The 21,169-nt window shown below is 48.2% G+C and overlaps 2 protein-coding genes across 2 annotated transcripts; both read right to left on the reverse strand.

The window, feature by feature from the left end:
* Positions 1-822: 822 nt before the first annotated feature.
* Positions 823-3,883, reverse strand: ATP5MG (ATP synthase membrane subunit g). Its single transcript, XM_080984186.1, has 3 exons — positions 3,721-3,883; positions 1,834-1,994; positions 823-1,143 (listed from the first exon to the last, which is right to left on the reverse strand). Exons 1-3 carry the CDS (start codon positions 3,782-3,784, stop codon positions 1,045-1,047), a joined length of 324 nt encoding a protein of 107 aa, XP_080840312.1. The 5' UTR covers positions 3,785-3,883; the 3' UTR covers positions 823-1,044.
* Positions 3,884-5,784: 1,901 nt separating this feature from the next.
* Positions 5,785-19,274, reverse strand: UBE4A (ubiquitination factor E4A). Its single transcript, XM_080984185.1, has 20 exons — positions 19,121-19,274; positions 18,676-18,827; positions 17,748-17,924; positions 16,841-16,953; positions 16,074-16,226; positions 15,818-15,977; positions 15,436-15,638; positions 14,958-15,149; positions 14,253-14,586; positions 13,938-14,064; positions 13,046-13,353; positions 11,772-11,904; positions 10,543-10,730; positions 9,961-10,061; positions 9,754-9,867; positions 8,509-8,683; positions 8,244-8,424; positions 7,768-7,915; positions 7,118-7,275; positions 5,785-6,644 (listed from the first exon to the last, which is right to left on the reverse strand). The coding sequence occupies exons 2-20, from the start codon at positions 18,797-18,799 to the stop codon at positions 6,509-6,511; spliced, it is 3,225 nt and encodes a 1,074-aa protein (XP_080840311.1). The 5' UTR covers positions 18,800-18,827; positions 19,121-19,274; the 3' UTR covers positions 5,785-6,508.
* Between the last annotated feature and the right edge of the window lie 1,895 nt (positions 19,275-21,169).

Genomic DNA, 21,169 nt, shown 5'->3' on the forward strand with positions numbered 1-21,169 from the left:
AGCACTAATGTGCTGCATTTATAAACATGTCAATGGTGTCACGCAGACCCTAGCACAGAGCTAAGGCCAGTTTAACACTCACTCACTCCTAGGCAACCAAAACATTATTGAAGCATTAGTTGATCAAAGGCTATTTAACATGGATACACAAATCAATCTTTGTTTCACAATTCCCCCCCCCCCCCTTGCTATTAGTGACTCCACTCCATTTTAGGAAGCAACTAATATTTCAGAAGGCAAGTACTAGAAGTGGTGCCTGAGCAAGGCTTTTCTCAGTGGTTGCCTTGCCACTGAACACCTGGGTGGATGCAACCCAGCTAAGTTTGCCTCCTTCATATTCTTTTCAGTGTATCTGAAGAAGTGTGCATGCACACGAAAGCTCATACAAAGAACTAACTTAGTTGGTCTTTAAGGTGCTACTGGAAGGAATTTTTTTATTCTTTTAAGCTTTCTGGGAGGAGTAATTAATGCCCAAACAGTATTTTCACCCAGTACTTTAAGGATGAGAAGTATATATGCTATTTTAAGTCATTTCTAATTGGTATTTAAAAAACCATGTGAAGAAAGTGAAGAATGGATATTTGCTAGGAAACTTATATTATTGTAGGGTGCCCAAACAGTAGAGCTTCAGAGGGAATCATCCCACCTACCTGCAATTTTGAACTGAAACAGGATCCAGGAGAGGCCAAGGTTACAGTATTTGGGTAAACTGCCTCAATTTAAGAGCCTGGTATTTCTACAAACTCTAGCATCAGGACAGTATAAAAGCACTTCAAAATACAGGGCAACAATCAAGAGATACTCCCATTCACTTCCGAGTCATTCTTTGTATAGCATTTATTTGAACAGCCAACTACTGGTGCCCACCCTATCCCCCAACAGGAGGAGGAAGAGTAGGAGTATTTTAGGGATCGTTGTCTGCATTCATGTCACCATCATCTGATTCTGCCCCAATCTGAATGGTATTTGTAGAGACCACCACAATTTCATCTCAGCACTGTAATTTAATACTACAACACTGTTAGGAGTAGAAACCAAAAACTTTCAAACATCATAGCCAATCAGGCCACGTTTGCCTATGATTTCGCCGATGTAAAACCACATTAGCACTTCAGTAGCCACCAAGCCGTTCCTCAGAACTTCCTGAAAGAAAAGAGAAATATTTCACAACTTTTGCCACTTTAGCAAATCATCCCTTCAATACATAAACCCCATTCCAGAAGCTTCCTTATGATCTATGACAGGGTGCATTACATGGCTAACTCTAGTTCCTAGAAAATATCTGTGCCCATGCTTCCTCCACAGGATTGAGAAAGAAGGGGCAGATATTTCAGCATTTCAGCATGCGCCCCCCAAATTCATCCAAGATTCCAGCCTCAGGAATAGGAGCTCCTATGAACCAAGTAAAGCTTTGCAAGTTACATCACCTACGATAAAAGAATAAAAATGCAACTGCATGCCAGTTTACAAACATCTTTGAGACTATGACTGACTGTTGCAGGCATCACTGTTAGTTCTGGACAAAGAAGCAATCTGCCAGGATGACGTCAGAGGCCTAGCCCACAATCTCAGGAGTTTTTTTAAAAAAAAACTTTAATGATTTACAAGTTGTAACGTTTTAGAAGAGTCACAATGTTTGTATACGATATCTTTATTGTCATTGTCCCTTGCGGAACAATGAAATTGAAGGGTAAAGCACCAACAAGGTGTTCAGTTGGTCTTTTGCTTCATATTGACTGAGTTCACTTTTTACATACAGCCAGATATAACCTATTATAGATATGAACAGCTATAGCTTAGGGTAATGACCTTTCACTTCTGGCTTGCAGTTACCTTGACAGTGAGCTGTTTGATGCGGCCAGTCTGCATGCTCTTCACCAATCCTTTCATGCCATCAATGGCCTTAGGAATTTCAGCAGGAGTTGGGGGAACCAATTCAACTTTAGCATAGTACAAAAAAGTGGCCAGGCGAGGCTTTGAATAAGTGATAGCAGCTGAAAGAGATAAGAGTGGGATGAGATGAGAGCAAAAGCAGGTGTGCAAAGCAGACATCTACAAATCACCATAAACTAATGTCCCACTGTGCCAAAAGTGGCAGTTTCCTGACAGCAGGTAAAACTACCGTCATTAAACACCTGCGTCCAGTGGGGGATCACTGCTCTCAATCTGCACACAATGGCCATTTAATATGAACTCTTTAGTGAATAACCAAGGTTAGAAAAGTAGTCCAAATCCCCAGCACTGGGCACATTTTTAAGCACCAGAGCAAAGCAGCACTTGGAATTTTTCCAACTCTCTAGGTAACTATTTGCACACGTAGGTCAAAACCTGCAGCATCCAAATATTCAGTGCCAGAACTCACTTGAGTGTTTAAGTACATTTAAAATAATTTAAGCATTTGAAGTAAAGCAAAACAGTGCAATTCTGGTCCCTACTGGCAACAATGGTAAGTGCCTTTAACAGTTTGGAATACCATTCAATAAGTAAAGCTCCCACACAGGTGATGGTGACTAAGAAAAGAGTCATCTCTGTAGTGTTGCCACGTTGGTAAGAATACCCTCCCCAGCACGGCATTATTTGCCAGGTGTCATCATGGTATGGTTCATGGGTGTAGCCAGGGGTGGCAGCTGGCCCCCCTAAACCAAGTCAATAAATAAAAATACTTAACTAAGAGTAGAAATTGGAGAAAGATTTTGACAGATTTCTCTGAGCAGCTGGGATCAAAAGAAAATAATTCAAAACAACTTTTGAGACATTTCAGCCTGAATCTGCTAAACAGAGCCAGACAGAGGATGATGACAGGTCCTGCCCCCTCATAATCCTGACTACCTCCCACCCTCCCAACATAAATCCTGGCTAAGTCCATGGTATGGTTTTAGATGCTAGGTTGCTGTTGTTGTTTAGTCGTGTCCGACTCTTCATGACCCCATGGACTAGAGCACGCCAGGCACTTCTGTCTTCCACTGCCTCCCGCAGTTTAGTCAAACTCATGCTGGTAGCTTCGAGAACACTATCTTTACAGCATTGGACTTTCCTTTCGCTTCCAGGCATATCTGCAACTGAGCGACCTTTCGGCTTTAGCCCAGCCGCTTCATCAGCTCTGAATCTACTTGTACTTGTCCTCCGCTCTTCCTCAGTAGCATGTTGGACGCCTTCTGACCTGAGGGGCTCAAGACCACCTTATTCTTCTGGGCATGCGAAGGTCAGTCCCACTGCATGCATATCAAGCAGTTTTATTGAACAGCTGCTTGATTAAATTTTATACATGTTCTACCATGAGCTCCAGTATTACTTGCTGCACGGTATTACTGTGGGATGGGATTTAACGCCACAGTGCGACTAAGCAGCAAACTCGTTCCTTTGGCAGAAGCCAGGGCAGGACGTCAGGTTCCCTTAGGGTTCGACGCAAGCCTCAAATGAAACCCCTTCCCCGCCCGGCCTTCGGCCCCACAGCTCTCGGAGCGGCCGCCCCCAGCACCCAGGCTGGGGAAGGAGCAGCGGGAGTCGGGCAAAGCAAAGGGCCGCACTCTGCCAAGAGCGGCGACGGCTCGTCGCCCGCCCCTTAACAGGGGGCAGGCTCCGTGGCCGGCGCCGCCTGCCCTTCCTCTTCCTCTTCCAGCGCGGACGGGAAAGCGGCGGCAGCCGGGCGAAAGAGAAGCGCTTCTTCTTCAGCGGCCCCTGAAGGAAACTCGCCCGAGCCGGCGCCCCTCCCTGACTGACCAGAAACAAGCTTGGGCCCTTGGGTTGTGATGGCCGTCACCAGCTTCTGCGCAGCCTGCGCCATCCCGGGAGCGAGCAGCGGACGGAGGAGGACCGGAGAGGAATGAGGAGGAGGAACAGCGGACAAGCAGGAGCCGCTCGAAAGAAGCCCCCTGAAGGTCACAGCCAGGCGGAGTGTAAGGACCCCGCCGCAGCTGCCCAAGCTGTGCCGGTCTCGCTCGCGCCGCCCACGCACTTAGCCCGGAGGAAGCCGCCGAGCTGCTGGGAGGGCGGACGTGCCTGCCGGCCTTTCTCAGTGGCTGCTGTCTTCGCTGCCTTACCTGCGATTTTTAAAATATTTTTTCCTCTTTTCTTTCCAGCAGGCGTTTATCGAAGATAACTGTCTATGGGGGTGGAGAGAATGCTTGTGCGCGTGCGCCCTTCGCAGGCGCTGACGGAAGGAGGGTGAACGAAGTCCGTGAAAAAAGGCAAGGAGCCGCTTCCAGCGAAGCGCACGCGCAAAAGCGGAACGCGGCCCCAGGCTGGCTTCCCCGGAGAGGTAGCAGCGGGCTTTTCCTTTTTGTCCGCAGCCTGGACAGGGAAAGCCGAAAAGGAAAAAAAAGAGCCCGTGGCAGGCAACGAGGGCACCCTTAGAAGGCAACCGTCATAACACACGTTCCTAATACATAGATATTTGCGTGCAGGTTATGGGTTGGGGGCGTTACAGTTAAATAACAGCTGGTGCCCGTGAAAGAGTTTTTGAAACCATCATAGTCACTTGACTGTGCAGATAAATGGCGGATCCAAGAGCACTTTTTGCATGCAGAAGGCCTCAAATTCAGTGCTTAACCTTTCCAGGCAAGTCTTAGATCCCTGCCTCAAACCATGGAAAGTTGCCACCAATGTAGACAACTCTGAGCTAGGTGGACTTTATAAACCCGACATCATAATAAATCTGACTTTATTTGAGGCAGCTTCTGACATTCCTAAATCTGAGCTTTCACAGCAGAGTACAGCCCCATCCATCACTGGTGGAACACTCCCTAGGCCAGGGTTTCCCAAACTTGGGTCTCTAGCTGTTTTTGGACTACAATTTCCATCATTCCATTGTCTTGCCAGCTAGGGATGATGGGAGTTGTAGTCCAACAACAGTTAGAGACACAAATTTGGGAAACCGTATCCTAGACAAACCACCCAGTGCCCCACTTAAATGTAGTGGGAGTAGCAGCATGTTTTTCACCCCCCCCCCCGGATACCTGCTTCTTCAAATTCAGGTCTTCTTCCATGGGGAGTGGTTCAAAAAACAACAACAGATTGTGTAGGGGGAGATACTGTGGGACACATTTAGACAGACCATGTCATGGAGCCCTATCCAATTAATTAAATTTCTCCAAGCCAATGCACCCCTGAATACAGGCAAGTTGTGGAAGGAAGGGGAGGTGGTTATGGAAGCTATGGATAGGAGGAAGAAAGTGTCACAGGGTATAAAAAGACGGGCCTGTGACAAGCATGTTGCCTGCTTTGGGGGTATCTGGATATCACACACTGCGAAAGGGGGTGAGAAGAAGCACTTTTGGTGCACCACTGATATTGGGAAACAAGTCGTGCAACCCTAAAAAGAAAGAAAATAAAAATTAGGAAGCCCAAGGACCTCAAGAAAGCAGTTTCATAATTGCTCTTTATCTCCTTACACAGGACCAGCTAGACAGCTCAAAGTGTAGGATCTCCACTGGGAAGATTTAAATGTGTTTAGGCCCTGAGGAAGGATTGTGGAGTCTTCTATAGGGTTAGGGTTTTCTACACCAGGCTGGAGGGGAGGAAAGCCAACAAGAATATACGAAAAGCGTCTACTTCTGGAGAGCTGATCAAGTATATGCTCTACCTCATTTAAATGGAGCAGGATAGAATATTTAAAACAAAAATACATAATTGTTTTGAAATGGAAATACTGAAGAGTTAAACAAAGAGCAGCCAAGGGGCATGTTCAGCACACCAACTCCAATAAGGTTGCAGCAGTGACCCTGGTAGAGAGGAAGTGGTTGAAGGTAGGTGGCTACAGGATCAACAGGCATACAACACCAAAGAAACATGGACACCTGACACTTTTATTGGTCTAAAGTGAATGTCATACTATATACACACTGCATACATATTGACATGCAACAGGCACAGTATAAATGCAGGCAGGATTTATAGGGCACCTGCATGAACATGTACACAGTGCTTTGGGCACAGGCCCACCAGCCCAGAAGACTTAAGTCATTGCCAGCAAAAGCAACAACAGGGGCTCATCACCACAGTATGATATGTCAAGCTCGGGGAGGGGGCAAATGCTACAGCAAACATTCACCCAGCCTCTTGGCATCAGCTTCCTCTAAACAAAGGCTGTTGGTGGATAATAGTCCCCCTCTGTGGACCAAAGTGAGTTGCAGATCTCCACCAATAGTGTCAGGATTGCATAAAGGTCTGTCCAATGGGGAGAGTGCAGCTTTTGCCTTCACATTAAAACAGAAAAAAAGTTTCTGGCACGAGAAATGCTGCTGCAACAGAAGGGAAACCTATCTGGGCAGGGATACGGGGAAGGGCAGTTGCTGTGGAAACCGGACAGCAGGTGAACCAAAAAGGCAGGGAGCAGCTAAAGATTCCTGACAAAAGTCCTAACGGCAAAAAACCCAAAACCAAAAACAGGCCCATAGAACCCCCACACTTCTCCCCTCACAACTCTGCAGTGGTAGCGCAAAAGAGGGAAGGAGCAGGCAGCTTAAAGGTCCTGGGGGTTGCGGAAGCCCAGCCAGGGCCACAATCCAGGTCACAGAGTCCCTTCCAACTGCTCCTTTTCTTTCTTCCGCTCTGCGAGCCACTGCTGGATCCGCTCCTTGAGTTCAGTATTTGGTCTGATCTGGTCCATGGTGAGGGGGCTCCGGTTGAAAGGATCAGTCTGGTCACTACAAGGGGAAAAAACACCAGGAAGCAGGTAAAGGAGAGACTAGCTAGTAGCACAGATATGTGGGCAGGAGGCAGTGCCACCAACCTTTGGAGATGGACACACAGGCCCACCGCTACCCCACCAGATGGATATCAAATCAAGGAGGAAGTCATCTGGCAGACCAAGACTGCCATTTATTTGGCCACAGTTGTGGAAGCCCAATATGGTGCTCTGACAGACCCCCAATGTGCAACCATTGCTGTGAGGCAGCCTTTTGTAGTGAAAGGAATTTGCTTATTTTAGAAAATTGGGTATGCCTGGAACAGTAGAGCTAAGTGAGGCAGACTCAGGGATAAATTGGGCTACCTTAACATCAAATGACTTTGGGCAAGGGGAGGTGCTTGGAGCTAAAGCCACCTAATATTTTCCTAGAAGAGATAAGCAATCAGTTGTTCAGCCTTGACCCTGACCCCTTCCCAGCCTTGTGAATACCTTAGGAGGTGCCTTGCAATTGTCGATCTATCTACAGTGACCCGAGAGGAAGGCAGCAGCACCGGGTCCATCATTAAAGTACTCATGATAGGGTCCAGAAACTCATCACAGGCATCCGCATAGGTCTCCTCTTCCTGCAGTTGGCGGTCTGCAAGGGACTAGAAGAAAGCCCAACAATTGTTAGAGAGGTCCCTGCTTGCTCAGGTCAATGGTGGGATGGATGACAGAAGGAAACCTCTCCCCAACACACCCAAGAAGCTCAGCAGATGACTAGTTGCCACCGAGCCTTTGTTTAAGGGCAACAAATGAGAGCAAAGTTGTATTCTTGGGCCTGGCATAGCTCCAGGAAGTGGCAAGGAATGTAATTCTGGCTTATGGAAGGGGCTAATGCTCCCACTACACTCAGTTTTGTTTCCTTGCCTTTCCTTTCATGGAGGGACTTAGTGAAAGCCTATAGCTCAGAGGGTCTGCTCCTTGCACATGCTACTAGGTAGAGAAAGCCTCCTTCTCGCAAGAGCATACACAAGCTGCCCAGCTCAAAATGCCAACAGCAGAGGATGAGGCACCAACATGCAGCTCTCCAAAAAGGAGGGTTCCTTTGTGGAAAGCAGAGAGGAAGCTAGCGCCAGCTCCCCTCCACCACCCCTCACCTTGATCCTCTCTGCCAGGTTGCTAAATGCCACAATCATGTTGCCAGGCTTGTTAATCTTCTTCAGGACTCTGACTGTCTGAGCAAAAAGAGTTGGGGAATACGATCGCCCGTCCTTGGGCACTGTGGCACAAAAGTTCTCCTCGTCCCTGAAATAGAAGAGGGATGAGACAACAGTGTGAGTGGCAAGGCCCTTCTGCACATTCAAGCAAGGAAGGGAGCTTCTCTGCTCTCTTCCCTAGGCAAGCCCAGTCAGTCTGCCTTACAGCCTTCCACCTTTGGCATTCTCTTGTTCTCTCACACTTCCAGAAGCATACCAATGCTCTTGGCTTAGATAGACCAAAGGCTCAGCTGGCCCTGCCCTCTTTTTGCAACAGTGGTCAACGAAATGCTCCAAAAAAGGGAATGATGGGGGAAAGCATTCAGAGGGCTGCTGCCACCACCACCAAGTTGCCCTCTCCTTCCCAATACACATACCCCAGATTTAAGTAGATGGTGCAGATGTCAGAAACCAGCTGTTGGGGTTTGAAGTCAAACTCGCTGAAGTCTTTGACCTTTAAAGCCCCCATTTTGGGGCCCACCAAGTGCTGCAGGAAGTAGTTGAGCATGGAGATAATGCGCTCAGCCAGGAAGGGGTGCACAAAGAGGGACTTGATCTCTGCAATGTAAACCAGGTCTCTGTGAGGTCCCCTGAACAGCCCAGCTCCCCTCCTCACTCCTAGCTGGAGACTGCTGTCTTTACCTGAAGTCAGGAAGGCCAGGGTCCCAATGGTCTCATTGGACATGATGTTGTGGAAGCGAGCCAGCTGCCCAAACATCTGCAGGCTGGCTTCCTTCTCACGCCGCAGCTCTGTAGACAGGGCATCCCACTCACCCCGGTCCTTCTCAATCTGCTGGATCTTGATCTTACTCAGGTACTGCAGAGCAATTTGAGGTGGGGGAGAAAGGGAGAGAAGGAAGAGGGTGTATGAAGCACACATAACCATAGCTCAGTAGTCCTCTGGCCCATTTTCCACCATCTTCTATTAAGGAGGTGGACAGCAGCTGAGAGGGGCAACAGCAACAGATCAGCCAGACTGAATTTCCGGAATGGGCCTCTTTCCTCAACACAGGCCAGATGCAGTTCTCTCAGGCAGACATGGCAGAACAGAATTCTCCAGCTCACACCAACAGAGGAAAGGTTGAGGAAGAGCAGTAGAGCAAGCAGTAGAGCAAGTAACACACAACAGTATTCAGTAGGGGCAGGGGGAATGAATCTTACAAGCATGGGTAATGCAAATGAAGTTGGTCTAAAGCAGTGTTTCCCAAAGTGGGTGGTACCACCCCCAGGGGTGAGGGTGGGATTACCTAGGGGGGTGCTAAGAGGTAAGGGGCATTGGTGGGGGGGCACTGAAGGTATAAATTACTATCAAACTTTGAAAAGTTGGCATCACTGGATCTTGCTCATCAATTTTGTTGCATTAATTAAACTAAATAGTTTTAATTGGGCTCTGAACAAATATGCAATTAATTGCTCCTGCTCTGAATTTCGTTGTGTTGTAATTTTCCTTAGTGGACCACTATTTCGAATAATGCTTTTTTAAGGGGGGGGGAGGCACTGGGGATGAGTCCATGGAACCGAAGGGGTGGTGACCCAAAAAAGTTAGGGAACCACTGGTTTAAAGTGTCTCCACGCACACAAACCCTTCGGGGGAACTGGCCTTAGTGGCACAGAGGCTGCCAGAGAAACTTCCTTTCACTCCCTCTCCTGAGCTAGTTTACAACGATCAGTTCAGAGACAGATAATCTTCCTAGAACTTTCAAGAACACTCCTCCCACCCCCTCTCTCACACACAAACAAACAACCTTCCTGGTACTATCAGAGTAACTGCAGGTGGCAATTCCATTCATGGCTATGAGAAATTCTTGTTTCATAGATCTTGGGACCATTTTATTTTCCTCTTTGGTGCTCCCTCCCATCATCAAAAAATAAATAAAAATGCTTTACCTGAATGGCTTCATCCAACAGGAAGATGGCATCATTCATGAGCAAGTTTAGGAAGCGCAAAAAGAGAGGGGGATTCATTGCTTCTAGGTTCTTTGAGGCATAGTCGGCAAGTGCCTGCAAGAAGAGGGAGGGGGAGAAAGAGATGTTTCCCACCCAGAGATGATTGCTGTCCTGGCTGAAGCAACTCATGTACCTCCCAAGCCTTACCTTGATGCTTTCCCGGTAGGAATCAATGCCCCACATATACCTGAGGATGGGGTACATAGGCCTGCGATAGTTGAACTTCTGCTCGAACTGATGGGGATCCCCTAGGCAGGAGGAAAAGAACAGGCCAAGCCAAAATGAATGCCAAGATCTGGCAGCACCACAAGACCAAGGAAGGGATGTTTTGCTCACAATATGGCAGGTCCTCATGCTTCAAAGCTGCATCTTGGCATGGCAGTGTGCTACTGAATGTCCAGAGAGAACAGCAAAGGGCTGGCTCTTTCCACCCTCCACTTTCATGGTTTACACTCAAGAAAAAGCATGGACAGCTCAAAAATGTGCCCTGAGCCATGAATGGTACAGGGAGAGATGTCACCCATGTCTGGTGCAGCACAAGGTGCTCAGAGGACTTGGGAGAAAAGGAAAGCCCCCTCGCCCCTGAGCGCTGCTATCACAGATGCAAAGCATGCGACTGGGAGGATGGCTCTGTTCAGCAGGAATGGAAATGGCAGCAGCTCAAGGAGGAGGAAGATGATGAAAGTGGCACCGCTAGAGCAAGGTCCCTCTCTCCCACCGCCCCCTTACCAGTGAACTCAATGTCCACAAAGACCTTGATGAGTGCCTCGGCAAGGTAGGCAGCATGCCGATAGGAGCAGAAGACCCTCTTGCGATGGAAGACACTGGAGACAAGGGGATTCTGCACCTGGTCCATGTGAGGCATTACAGCCTCTAACACTTCAGCCAGCTTGGCTCGCAGGTGTGGGTTCTTCATCCTGCAGGAGGGCAAATGAGGATCAACCACCTGGGAGGACATTCAAGGATGACTGTTAGCCCTGCCAACATATCCTGGAAGCTTTGCTTCTTAGTGGCTTCCTCTTTGTCTGCTGTTGACCGCAATTCAGAGACACCAACTGGGGCAGAACTTGGAAGATGCCAGAACCATGAGGCAAGTGCCCCAACCTCTGCAAGTGTTACCTGATTTCTTCCTGGCTCAAGTGGAAATGTGGAATTTGATCTCCTAAAACCCCAAAAGCTTGGACACTGAGGACCTTAGAGGATAACCCTATAATCAGCAGGGAAAGCCCTGCTGGTGGTGCCATTGCTGGCGGTGACCCAAAACAAGACCTTCTTAGTGGCAGTTACCCTTTAGTGGAATGCCCTCCCTTGTGAGGTTCATTTGTCTTCCTTACGATTAACTTTTATGAAAAAAATTAAAATTTTCCTGTTTGCCCTGGCATTTCATGGCTGAAAGTTTTGTCCCCAGTAACCTTGAAATTATTAGTCTGAGTATAGGTAATTAATTTTAGGCATTTTTAACTGTTCTTAGAAGTTTCAGTTGCGCTGTTTGAGTACGGACATGCTTGCCACCCTGGGCTCCTTTGGAGGAAGGTGCATGATATAAATTGAATAAACAAATAAACAAAAATAAATAGCTATCTCACAAATATGGATCTGTAGGTATCTTTAGGCCTGCCACGCCATTTTCAGAAAGCCACACCTGACAGGTAAGGATAGGACTTCAAAGCCCCTTGTTGTTCCTTTGGAGAAAGCGGCTCAAGGTGACAGTCTTTGTTCAAGAATACAGAGGGAGGCAGAACAGGAAACCATTACCAGTTGCCTGAATGGCTTAAGCTTTCTGCACCGCTGTGCTAAGGTGTAGGAGCTGTAGCATTACTGCTTGGCTCAAAGGGGATTGATTTGATCTGGCCATAACCTCTCTCCCTGCCTTTGTACTCCCAAATATTTACTGGTGACCACCCCTGAAGCCTGGATGAAGGACAATGAGGTGGATAAGTGGCTGGAGAGGCCATTACCTGTCCACATCCCCAGTGAAGATAGTCACAAAATGAAGGATGTGCTCCAGGGAGTCAGCTGACGTTTCCAGAAGATCATCAGCAAAGCGGCGCAAGAATATGAAGAAGTCACCCAAGTTGTCAGCAAAAAATTCTGCAAATACAAAGCTCCAAATGAGGTGCTTGCTGGGAGAATGTTCAGACCCAGCCCTTGACCAGAAATAAAGAACTTACTTAATAGTACAAAGACTCCTCTAGAGCAGGACAGCATTTTAGCTTCTCCAGGGTCAAACTAAGCATACTCCAATACACTACGACCTGGCCTTGCCTAAAGCTCACAGGAAGAGAAACCTATTTGTCAACATGGAAGGTGTTGGAAATGGATGCACACTTGCAGCTATTTCACATCTAAGGATAGAGACAGATGTGTTTGTGTGTCCCCATCCACTTCACTGTCTCTCTAAGTTTAGCTTTTTAGGTAGCATACACCATCACTGCCAGCAAGACAGACTCCTCTTCTGGAATTGTACATCTTTCTGGCACCAAGGGAGAAGGTCCCTAAGATGTAGCAGGGGAATCTTTTAGAGCAATGTGGAATCTGTACAGCAAGTGATGTCCAATTCAGGTATTTTGTGTGGTGTCCTGGGAAGCACAGCTGGTTTTTTTTTTTTTAAAAAAAAAGATACATTTGTCCTTAATTGCAAAGTCAAGCCTAAAACCACCTGGGCCTTCAGTGCCTGCTCGTGTGGGCTTCCATGTCTGGTGTTTCTGCTGCCAGCATAATTCTCAGGCCCTCTTATACATCAGCATCTCTTCCCTTCACAACTCCAGAACCCTCAACCTTCCATCTCTAGACTGGAACTATAGACTGCACACAAGCACAGCCAATGCAATGTTTTGCCCCGATTAATTCAGTGATGGTGCGTGGATGTTTTCTGGGTTGCCAGACTTAAGAATCCTAGACCATGGTCACCACTGCCACCTACCTACCTACCCAGGGATGCTGCAATAAATCAGCTAGGCCTGCTCCAGAGAGAGCAGAACTATAGGCCCCTGCTTGTAAACTATTTCGCTCCATCCCAGAACTTTTCTAAGTCAACTAAACCCCGATGAGAACTACACAAGGGTATATTTTATAATTCTCTAGATGCCCATCAGTCAGACTAGAACAGCAAGGGTGCTCTTAACTTTCAGGAAACTGCTGGAGGAAAAGAGGTGTTCAAAATCTTTTGATGCCAATATAGGCCAAAGAGATAAGCCCAACATTTCTGAAGGGGAAACCCCTTGCTGGTCACCTGGGACATAGGCCAGAGCATTCTTCTCCACCTCAGACAGAGGGAATGTCAGGTCTACCAGCTCGGTCCCTTGGTTTCCAATGGCCAGCTGGACCAGGAGAACAGCCATGGAGACCTGCAGGTGAAGACAGTTCTGCAACATCTGCGGCTCTGTCATAGCTGTTTTGGTGGAGAGATAGATGGTCATGAGACGCTCAAACTGCTCCCGAAGGTTGTCTGCTGAAGGGCTGGAGCTCTGCTGAGCCTCTCGCCAGGCCACCTGCAGCCGGTGAAGGCTTTGGTTTAGTTTGATCATCTGGTCATGCAACCTGTACAAGCAACAGAAATACATACGTTAACCAGAAGGACAGAAGCAAAGTGGGGTGTACAAGATAGCCTCTGTGAGTGTCGGGGGGAGATGTCCAAGGCTCCCCCATTGAACTAGAGATGCAACAAACTCAGGTTCCCCAGGAACAGAACCAATTCTCTCTTCTGGATCACACAAGCAGCAAACTGGAACAAACTACTGCATCCAGAGGCTTTTTGCAATCATTTATTTGATAGCTGCTTTGATTTGAGGGGGTTTCCACACCAAGGAGGGGGGCTTCAAGGGGACAGCTGGAAATCACGTGCATTGGCTTTACTGGTTTAGCTTCTTCATTATACCAGTAAAATCCCCTTTCCCCAAACCAATATCTGCTTAAACAAATTTGATTGGGGTGCTCTCATATCACTGTTCTCGTTACAGGCTTTGCCTGTCAGTAGGATATCTCAGGTCACCTCAGCTTGCAAAGGCTGCCAACCAGGCTTTTACAGCCCAATCCTGCTGTAGGCAAATTTTCAGTGTCTAAGGAAGAGGCACTTGCAAGGCCTTGCCATTCCCACACACCCATATACCCTCTGGAGGCAGTACCTGTGAAATCCTAAATGGAGGGTATACTGGGTCAACACCAAGTTCTCCGTCACGAGGTTGTAGCTGGGGGCAAACTCTGGCTCCTGCTCAGTTGTGGCTGGGATCAAGCAGGTTTCTTTCTCCAAACCTTGAAGGAAGTTAACAGGAATTGCTTCCCCACCAAGCAACACCTACCAGGAGGATGCCAGAGCCAATGGGAGCACTCTGGTTTCCTCCAGCTCTTCCTCTGCCCTTGGCCAGCAGCCTCCTCCCTTACAGGCTCCCTTGCCAAGAGTATGAGGACAAGATTTGGGCACCTGCAAAGTCGTGGCTCACCTTTCATATGCACATTCTTGCTCCGCTGCTCTTCCTCATTCAGCTCTTTCAGCGCACAGTAGGTAGGGTCAAATGTGAGGAGCCGGGGTGATCTGGGCTTACAAAAGGGCTGGCATAGCCTGAGGAGGGCGGCCCCCAAGTTCAGGAAGAAGGCATCTGAGGCATACATCTGGAAGAAAATCTCTGGCATCTGGTTGGCCCATATCTTCGTGCGGCCTGCATTAGCATGGAGACAGTTTCCCAGCCAGGACAGGATTCGGTGCTTTGTTTGTGGTGATAGCTGCAGCAGGTTCTTGAGCATCTGGTAGATCTTCTCATGGAACTGAGCCATGAACTGTTACCAAAACATCAGAAGTCTTAAGATGTGTACAACACACACACTTGCTCAGTCAACTTAAACTGGGATCTTCCACATGCAGTATCTGTGCTCTACCCACTGAGTTATGCCTCCTCTCTCCTAAATGCCTTAACTTTCAGCAGTTAATGGGTCTTGGTCTTCTCAAATACCCCAAGCATCATGAATTTCCTGCAGAGGTTTTCACTATACTTTGATGTTGACAATCTGTGACTTAAGGAACAACCAAGAACCCACCAAATCACACTAGAGAGATAAATTTAAGAGACAGAAGCTGTCATTTTCCGCCGCTGTCCCCTCTACTCTGCCTGGTTAAGCTACACTGGTATGAAATGTGCACCTCCACACACCTGATGGATGTTGGATTCCTGCACCTTGATCTCCTGAGGGCTGGACCGAGAGGGATTCAAGAAGTAATCATGGTTCTCTACCACACCTGGTGTCTTCAACAAGCATGAGATGCTCAAGATAGCTCCCAGCAAAGTCTTCTGGTAGAGCTGCCCATTGGCTGGGTCCTTCGGCTGGATGTACTCTACAAAAACCTGAACAAACAGAAATAGAAGGTACTGCTGGTCAGCCAGTACAGGTAAAGCCCCGATGTAAGTAGTGGAATGAAGGACACCCTTTTATGGAATGATGGCTCTGCCATATTGGCCAGCCTATCATTGATGCATGTTGCAACCGCAGCACAGAATCAGGAAGGCCATGCTTCCTTCACAGTGAAGAGAACAAGCAACTACCCCTCTGCCCAGGAGGGAAGCTGAAAATGGCCATGGCTGATTGCTTTGCTGCTCCCTGGCACCCTGAAGAGGCTAGCCAAATGCTCACTTTTGCTATATCTTTCTGCCTAGTGAAGTACAGGAGCATGTCCAGGTAGGAGTAGAGCAGGATCTGGCAAAGGTGCAGCTCTCGGATCCGTCCCAAGAGGATATCGAAGACAGGCACCATTACTTCCTCAAAGGTCTTCACTTCCTCATCCATAGTGAGGCCTTCTATGACTTCCTCCAGGAACTCAGTTACATCTTCAAAGCCTACAGTAAGAGAGTAGGAGAGAAGTGAACACCAATCCTTTATGCATTCTCATAGAAGGATACAGGCACCCCAACACATTTACAACTATAATAAAAAGGTGGGGTATCTTTGAGGGACCTCCTGCAGTTGTAGCCCATTATCTTCTTCTAGGGTGCCCAGCTCTGCCTCTGTAACTTACGGGCTCCTCTAAGGGACTCCAGCATCAAGTCCACTAGCTGCTCGTAGACATTTTGGTTGATATAGATCTCCGGGGTGAGGAGGACCGTGCGAGTGTTGGACACAGAAAGGTTTCGGCAGCGCATGGCAAAGGGCAACAGGTTCTCTGGCACTTTGGTAATCTAGGAGAACAGAGGAGAGCACTTTGTCTCTGGTCTGCTGGGCTGCTCTGCTCAGGCAGTCAGACTTGCTGACAGGGATGTGGGGCGTTGACCCACCTCCTCCTTTGCCCTCTGGAAGCTGGCAAAGAGGTAGCGAAATATGTGCTTCTCCCCTGCATCTCTTTCAGCTGATAGATTCTGTATGCCAGCCGAGGTCATGTGAATCAGGTGATTCCCTGGTTCAGGGAGGAGTAGCCGGGTAAAGAGAGCCTGGAGAGACATGCCATGCCAGACATAAATGGTCAGTACACAACCCTGCCCACCCACCAGCCACAGAGAGCAAGTGCCCAACTATGTATCAAAAACAAACAGTAAGACCAGAAGGTCATCCAAGACAACTTCTGTGGCTAAGGCCAGATCCTTCACCCACTTTATCATGAGCTGTAAGCAACTGGGTGATAGGATTCAGGCACCCAGGTCAGACAAGTCTGCTTGATTAAACAAAAAGTCCAAAATGCAATGTTGGTGGCTCTACAACAGGAGTGGCTAACTTATGCCCCTCCAGATGTTGTTGGACTATAACTCCCATCAGCCCCAAACCAGTATGGCTAGTGGTTGAGGATTATTCAAGCTAAAGTCTAACAACATTTGCAGGTCCATAGGTTAGTCAGCCTTGCTCTATAAAGTGAGCACTACAAAAGGAGAGAAGGCAAATGTCTTCCATTCACAAGACTGATCCAGCTGAAGGGTCCTTCAAGAACATCAGCACAGAGAACAGTGTGTCCTGAAGGGCAAAGCCTGCATCTTTCACCAAGGCTCACGGACACTCTGCCAAGCCCTCAGTCAGGCAGAAAAATCAACTGCATTTGCATATGCACAGATACCTGCTCCACATTCTCCATGTCAAGCCAATCCTGATCCTCCAAGTCTGTTGCCATTTCCTCCAAGTACACACAGCGTGCAGGAATCCCATTGCCACTTTTGAGATTGGGGTCACCTGCAGGTTGGGAATCATCAAACCAGCAACATCAGTAACACCACAAGCATGAATCTGTGTCCCTACAAGCCCAAGCCCCCAACCCATACATCATCCTCCCGCCCCATCTTTCTATTTATTTATTTATTTATTTATTTATTGAATTTATATACCGCCCTGTACCCAGAAGTCTCAGGGTGGTTCATAGAACAAAATCAACATATAAAACCACAAAATATATAATCAAAATAAAAACAACCACCCAATAACCCCCCTCCCTAGTTTGGAAGACGTTAACTTCATTTTTCCTAAAGGCAGAATTTATTTTCATCAGTTCACTGGGGAAGAGGAAGGGAGAGATTTAAGCTTTATTTTACTGAGTGCCAGTGGCACAGAACATGCCTGGAGGGACACAGCCATTCCAGCATTTTGGAACTCTTGAGAGACTTTTAAGGCAACTGATGCACATAGGGATCCAAGCTTGAGGGGTTTTCTTGCCCCACACAAATCATTGTGCAGCAGAATAGAGCAGCACTATTACAGGAAACACTACTCCCTGCCACCACACTTGATGTGTCAGGAAAGCATTTATACAGTGACAAGCATAGTGTAAGAGAAACCACACACAGCCAAGTTCTTTAGGAGATTCTGCAGCACATAGTACAGCAAAAGGAACTACAAGTGGAAGATTATCTGTGTTGAGTCTACAGCCACCATAGAATACTGCAGCCCTACTCTCAGGAAGCTGCAAAAATCCTAGTATAACTGAGAGTTCCTCCTAGTCTGGATCCCAGGAACTAACTCCCCATACTCACTGTTGTCAAGTGTGATCAGGAAGATTCTCTGGATCATGTGGTTGATGTTGAGCTGCTCACAGAGCTCCTGCTGGGAACGGAATGAGCGGCTGATCTCAGCCACGGAGTAGTCACAATCATCCAGGCTTTCAGACACACTGTTGTCAGAATCATCTTGGCTGGCCGAGGTTTCCTCCACTGGAGAAGTAGAACTAGTTAAGAAGCAGCCTAACTTGGCCCCACCAGGCACCAGCCACGCACCCTGGCCTTTTGCCCTGGAGGGCTCTGTGTCAAGAAGAAGGAGGGACCAGCATGGCCTTTGCCTCAGATTTGGCTTCTTGATAAGGTGTCAGGCATCAGGCAAATATAGCTACCAGCCACAAAGTCAGCTTACCACAAATCACAAACATGTTGTTGTCGCCTCTAGAAAACGCATGGAGACTGGTTGCCAGCCCCACATGGGCACCACTTATACCTTATCATCCAAACACAATTTATTTGGCTAACTGGGCCAGTCAAGACACAGAAAGGCTGCCTCAGTGACTATCCCACCACCACGAACTCTCTCTGCTCTTCCAAAGATTTGCACAACTTGAAGCAGAGGAAAAACCCTTCCATTTGGGAGCCTGGGGTTAAACCAGTGAAAAACTGAGGATTTCAGCACCTACTAGTTTTTATCCATTTTAATTCAATTCTTCTTCGCACCAATTCCTTAAAATCCAGATTAGTTTTTGCAATCTATGGTTACTGATGCCCAGCTTTTGGGGGTGGTGGTAAAATGGTCTGTCGTTTAAAATAAGGACAGGGAGGGGTGGGGGTACAGATAAGATCAGCCAAGTGCTTTCAGCAATGCCTCCACGTGGGATTCAACCTTCGATCTGACCCAATGTTTCCTAGGCCAGGGGCGTCAACCCCCCCGCAAAAGAGAGGCCACCTCTCCCCCTCTCACCAACGGGCGGCGTCAGTTGCTGCTGCTTCTGGATCTCGGCGAAGTGCTTGGCGTCGGCGACGGAGCCGAAGAGGGCGGCGAAGGGGTTACTGGAGATACTGTTGTTGTTCTCCTGGTCGGTCATTTCCCCGCCAGGCGAACTCCATCCAGGGCTGAGGACCAAAGCGAGAGAAGGGCCTCAGAGGCCGCCTCAGAAGCCCTCTTTCCAGGGCCCGAGGAGGGAGCCTAGGAAGGCCCGACGTCGCTGACCCGCAGCTGCGGCAGAAGCGCCGGGCCAGGAGGCGACGGTGACGGCGGCTCCCGCGCACGGAGGGCCTGCCGGCTGGGCCGAGCGACCCGCACCGCACCAAGGCTCCCCCAAACCAGGGCAACCCCACCGGCCTGGCCTGGCCCTTCCAGCCCAAGGCTCGCAGCGACGGGACCCGCCGCTTCTTCGCCTGCTTACCGGTCCGCGACCGCTTCGAGACCACTTCCCAGTCAGTAAACTTGACAACGCGTGACGCCACTGGATCGCGCCTACACGTCATCCTACAGGGTCGGAAGCGGGCCCCACCAATGGAAGAAGGGGAGGCGGGCACGCATGGGGGCGGGGCGGGGGGGGAGAGAGGAATTAGAGCCACAGAGATAGGAAAAAGTAAAAGAGGACTACGTGGTTGTGTTCTTAGCTCGCTTCCTATTTCCCGTTTTGAGATGTGTAAACTCCAAGCTTTTTAATACAGCTGTTGGCTGGGCAGCAGCCATCCGTTGCACTGCGCCCCGAAGGTAGCAGAAGACCCGAGTGTCGCCTCGTAGGAAACGTTTGCTTCTCCCACAGCCTGCCACCCGTAAGCGCCAGTATTTGCAAAATTAGCCAACACCAGTTCCAAAACAAATACAGTGGTACCTCGGGTTACATACGCTTCAGGCTACACACTCCGCTAATCCAGAAATAGTGCTTCAGGTTAAGAACTTTGCTTCAGGATGAGAACAAAATCGTGCAGCGGCAGCAGGAGGCCCCATTAGCTAAAGTGGTGCTTCAGGTTAAGAACAGTTTCAGGTTAAGTACGGACCTCCGGAACGAATTAAGTATTTACGGTAACCTGAGGTACCACTGTACTGTACATTCTGCCGTCCTCATGCCGCAAGTTGTAGAGAGGGGGCTGTGGCCGAAGGATCACATCTCGTGAAAGGCTTGCAGGGCCGTTTGCTCTGAATAGGGACAGCTGGGAGGGGGAAATCGCCCCCTCTGACTCGCAACAGCTCTCCTAAGAATGGCAGGAGGTCCTGCCCCGCAGCTTCCCTGGACACAAGTCGTCCCCCGCCCCCGCTTACAGCCATGATGATGTGTGTTTCAGACAGGATTGATGGAAGTCAAAAATTTGAATAAGATGTAAAAGTATGTTTAATTACTGTTGAAAATGATATGTTAAAAAAACTAATAAAAATTTATATATATATGATGACGTGTGTTTCATATCCCTGCAATTGCAACTGAGGATGATGCATCCGAGGAAGTGGCCTCTTGCCCCCTAAAGATTATAGCATAAGGATATTTGTTGGAACACGAGGAGCCACGGGCCTCTTCGTTGCTTTTTGCTTGCAACCGATGCTACAGAAGCTCAATAACCGCTTTGAAGGTTCTTTAAACTGTAAACACTTTGAAATCGTAGCTCTGTAATAGGATCAGACTGACCGTTCACGTTTCTGAAGGCGGGACTTCCTGGCTGTGTTTGAAGCCCTGGTTTCCCACTTGGTCTGCCAAGGTAAAAGTGACAGCTGTTCATATGAAACAATGGAGAGAGATCCAGTTTTGCTTTGCTTTTGTGTAGCTCTGTTTGGACAGCAGCATATCCATCCTTACCCGCTGCCCACACATATAGAAGTGGTGGTGGAAGTTCATACACACTCTTTCTATATCTATATATCTATATCTATTCTAGCACTGCAGCCAAGTTCATTCTGTTTTATACTCAGATATTCTTGTGAAAAATCAATGTAGTTTTAAATGGTTCTTTAAAATATTTCAGAAATGAAAATCAAATCCACAAGTATTATCTCCATGTTGCAGTATGAGAGCTGTGGCCAAATTTAAGTAGAGCTGTGTCGCTGGACCAGACCCAATGGGGATCCATCTTATTCAGTCTCCTGTTTTCCACAGTCATCAATCAGATGCCTTCTTGGGAAGCCCACACACAGGACATGGAGAAAACCGCCCTATCCAATGGAGAGGAGAGGGGGAGTTATACAACAACCCTGCGATGCAATCCATCTTTCTCATATACTAGACAGTGCTTTGTAATGCCACAATGGAAGTTATATCCCGCCCAGCCCCGGCCCACAATTGTCATTTTCTGCCAGCGGCTGTTTCAGGTTTCCAGGATTCACCTCACCATTGGCCCCACCAAAATACCCACCCTCTGATGGTGTGATGGCTGCATGCCACCCCTAGCGAGTACACCATTTCTCTAGACAACAGTTCATGAAGTTGGCAGATCTGGTAGTGGGGGGGGGGGGG

This window comes from Podarcis pityusensis, assembly GCF_964106645.2.
Source record: "Podarcis pityusensis genome assembly, chromosome: 15".
Classification (NCBI taxonomy): Eukaryota; Metazoa; Chordata; class Lepidosauria; order Squamata; family Lacertidae; genus Podarcis; species Podarcis pityusensis.

Bases quoted from the DNA above. Each gene is read 5' to 3' on its own strand.
- ATP5MG (XM_080984186.1), bottom strand. From the start codon at position 3,784: ATGGCGCAGGCTGCGCAGAAGCTGGTGACGGCCATCACAACCCAAGGG. The intron at 1,995-3,720 runs GTCAGTCAGGGA...TATCTCTTTCAG, and splicing joins AGGGCCCAAGCTTGTTTCTG to CTGCTATCACTTATTCAAAG. The intron at 1,144-1,833 runs GTAACTGCAAGC...CTTTTCTTTCAG, and splicing joins TCAAACAGCTCACTGTCAAG to GAAGTTCTGAGGAACGGCTT.
- UBE4A (XM_080984185.1), bottom strand. From the start codon at position 18,799: ATGACCGACCAGGAGAACAACAACAGTATCTCCAGTAACCCCTTCGCC. The intron at 11,905-13,045 runs GTGACCAGCAAG...TTGTATTTGCAG, and splicing joins TGCTCTGGCCTATGTCCCAG to AATTTTTTGCTGACAACTTG. The intron at 8,425-8,508 runs GTAAAGACAGCA...TTTACATTGCAG, and splicing joins CCTGGCCTTCCTGACTTCAG to AGATCAAGTCCCTCTTTGTG.